Raw genomic sequence first — 2307 nt, forward strand, 5'->3', positions numbered from 1 at the left:
GCGCCCGCCAACTCCTCTCTGTAGCGGAGGCGGCACCGCCCATACCCAGTCCCAGCGGTGCCCACGCTGAAGCCCTCACAGCACCACCCTCACCACCCATCACCCGGACCGACTCCTCTCGGGCACGGTGCCATGTCCTCCCGGGAGGGACGAGGGCGCCTTTAAAACAGACGCCGCCTCTGTGCGAAGCCGGATCCTGGTGCTGTGCGTGGCGGGGGCCAGGCTGACACCCGGTGTTCCTGTCTTATTTGAACGAGGACCCGAGACAACCCTGTGGCCTGCAAGATGCCAGGAGGACACTGGGCCCTGGGCCCCTGCAGCCCCTCCCACCGGTGAGAGGGGGCATCTCTGGCCAGGGCCTGAGCGTCTGTGTCTCTGGCAGCTCCCCCAACACACACCCAAGTGTCCCTGACACCTGGGCCCTGGTGTAACCAGCACAACCTCAGTCGGCCCGCGGGCACCACATCCCTGCACAGCCCGACTCACCAACACCCAGCACATGTCTAGCTGGTGTGGCTCAGTGGATAGAGTGTCGGCCTGTGGACTGAAAGGTCCCGGGTTTGATTCCGGTCAAGGGCACATGCCCGGGCTGCAGGCTCGATCCCCAGTGGGGGGCATGCAAGAGGCAGCCAGTCAACAGTTCTCGCTCATCATTGATGTTTCTATCTCTCTCTCCCTCTCCCTTCCTCTCTGAAATCAATAAAAATAAAAATAACAAAAATTAAAAACCCGGCACAGGGTCCAAGTGTGAATACTCGCTGGAGCGGTCCAGCCACGGAGCCAGGGCGGCGGGACCCAGCTGCACCCTGAGCTCCAGGTGACCAGCAGGAAGCCGGCAGTGCCCGTCCCGGACGGCCTGGCACCCACGGCCCCGTGAGCCAGGGAGGACGTCCTCCCTCCGCCCATCCCCACAGGACACTTTGCTAGGAAGTGTGGGGGCGAGGGCTCCGCGGAGCCAGATTCCCCGCCCCCTGTGCCCCCCAACAGCCGCACTGCACTGTCCTCCGTGGACACAGCCTCGGTCCTGTCTCCATTCAGGGGGCTCTGCCCAGCCGCTCCGGACTGCCCACCCCTCCACCACCCACCTGGCCGTGACGAGCTCCAGCAGCCAGTGGGTCCGGACCTGCTCGATGCCGCCATGAGGGACCGCGCCCACGTAGGCCAGGTTGAGCTGCTGGTCCCAGCTGAGGTCGAACTGGTCGGCCCGGCTGTGTGGCAGTGGGGGGCTGGGGACAGAACAAGGGCGTGGGAGCATTAGTCTCCGCGAGGGAGGCCCACAGACCAGCCTGACCGAACATCGGAACAGACAGAGCCACGGCCAGGCTTGCCCGGATGCGGCTCCGGCAGACAGACGGGGAAGTGTCCCCAAGTGAATGACGCTCTCCTTGGTGTGACCCAACGACCCCCAAGGCCAGAAATGGTACGCAGTCTCAGGTTTGGGGGTCGGGGGCTCCCCAGGAGAGAGGGCTACATCCCCCCCACCCTGCTCCTTGCTGTGGCCGCTGCGGAGCTGAGCTCGAAGCCGGACACAGAGGGTGCTGGGGACCCACAGGGATGGGGACAGGCCCCGGGGCAGGGATGTCCTACACCCCTGGGCTGCCCCTGGGAGGCTCTGGGTGGCAGAACAGTGTCCTGAGACAAGGCCCTCCCAGGCCTGGCTGCCTCCCATCACGGACTCTGCCATCTGGCAAACTCAGAGCCCGGCCCAGGCCTCCACCACCGGGCCCTCCCTCGGCTAGAAAACCCCTGAGGCACCCCAAGCCCCATGGAGCGGGGACAGAGGAGACCCCCACTGAGTGAGGGTGGGCCTCAGAGGAAGGAGGGGGCCGCCTTCCTCACTTGGCAGCGCCTACTGTGCGCTATGGCGCAGGAGCCTGTGTCTCTCCACGCGCGACACGGGGGTCCCGGAGAGCCGGGAGCGGGGCATTCTTTTATAATTTTCAGTGTATTAGTCTTACACTTCTGTTAAATTCATTCATAAGCATAATTCCTAAATAAAATTATCCATATTTTCAAATGACATGTTCTTGTATTATAAAATATCCTCAGAAACCTATAAAAACTCTAATGAACAAGTTCTGTCAGATTACAGGGCACAATATATAAAAATCTATTTATTGTATGTCTATCCATTAACAATGAGTAAACAAAAAATAAAATTAAGAACATAATTTTATTTAAATTAGCATCAAAAATAAAATAATTGGGAATAAATTTAACAAAAGAACTGCAAGACTTGTACACCAAAAACCACAAAAATTTTTTAAATAAATTAAAGAATACATAACTAAACGGTAATACATTCCA

General features: G+C 58.7%; 2 protein-coding genes across 2 annotated transcripts in view; one reads left to right on the top strand and one right to left on the bottom strand.

Moving 5' to 3' along the window:
- Positions 1-431, top strand: part of SLC26A1 (solute carrier family 26 (anion exchanger), member 1) — a 6006-nt gene extending 5575 nt beyond the window's left edge. The window contains exons 5-6 of the mRNA XM_006771444.1: positions 25-127; positions 383-431. Of these exons, the coding sequence (XP_006771507.1) occupies positions 25-127; positions 383-431 (152 nt within the window). The remainder of the gene's footprint in view (positions 1-24; positions 128-382) is intronic.
- The window catches only part of IDUA (iduronidase, alpha-L-), a 14027-nt gene extending 12757 nt beyond the window's left edge, over positions 1-1270 (bottom strand). Inside the window, exon 1 of the mRNA XM_006771447.2 lies at positions 1086-1270. Coding sequence (XP_006771510.1) covers positions 1086-1255 — 170 coding nt within the window. The 5' untranslated portion in view covers positions 1256-1270. The remainder of the gene's footprint in view (positions 1-1085) is intronic.
- Positions 1271-2307: the final 1037 nt, after the last annotated feature.

Source organism: Myotis davidii, unplaced genomic scaffold (assembly GCF_000327345.1).
Source record: "Myotis davidii unplaced genomic scaffold, ASM32734v1 scaffold665, whole genome shotgun sequence".
Taxonomy (NCBI): domain Eukaryota; kingdom Metazoa; phylum Chordata; class Mammalia; order Chiroptera; family Vespertilionidae; genus Myotis; species Myotis davidii.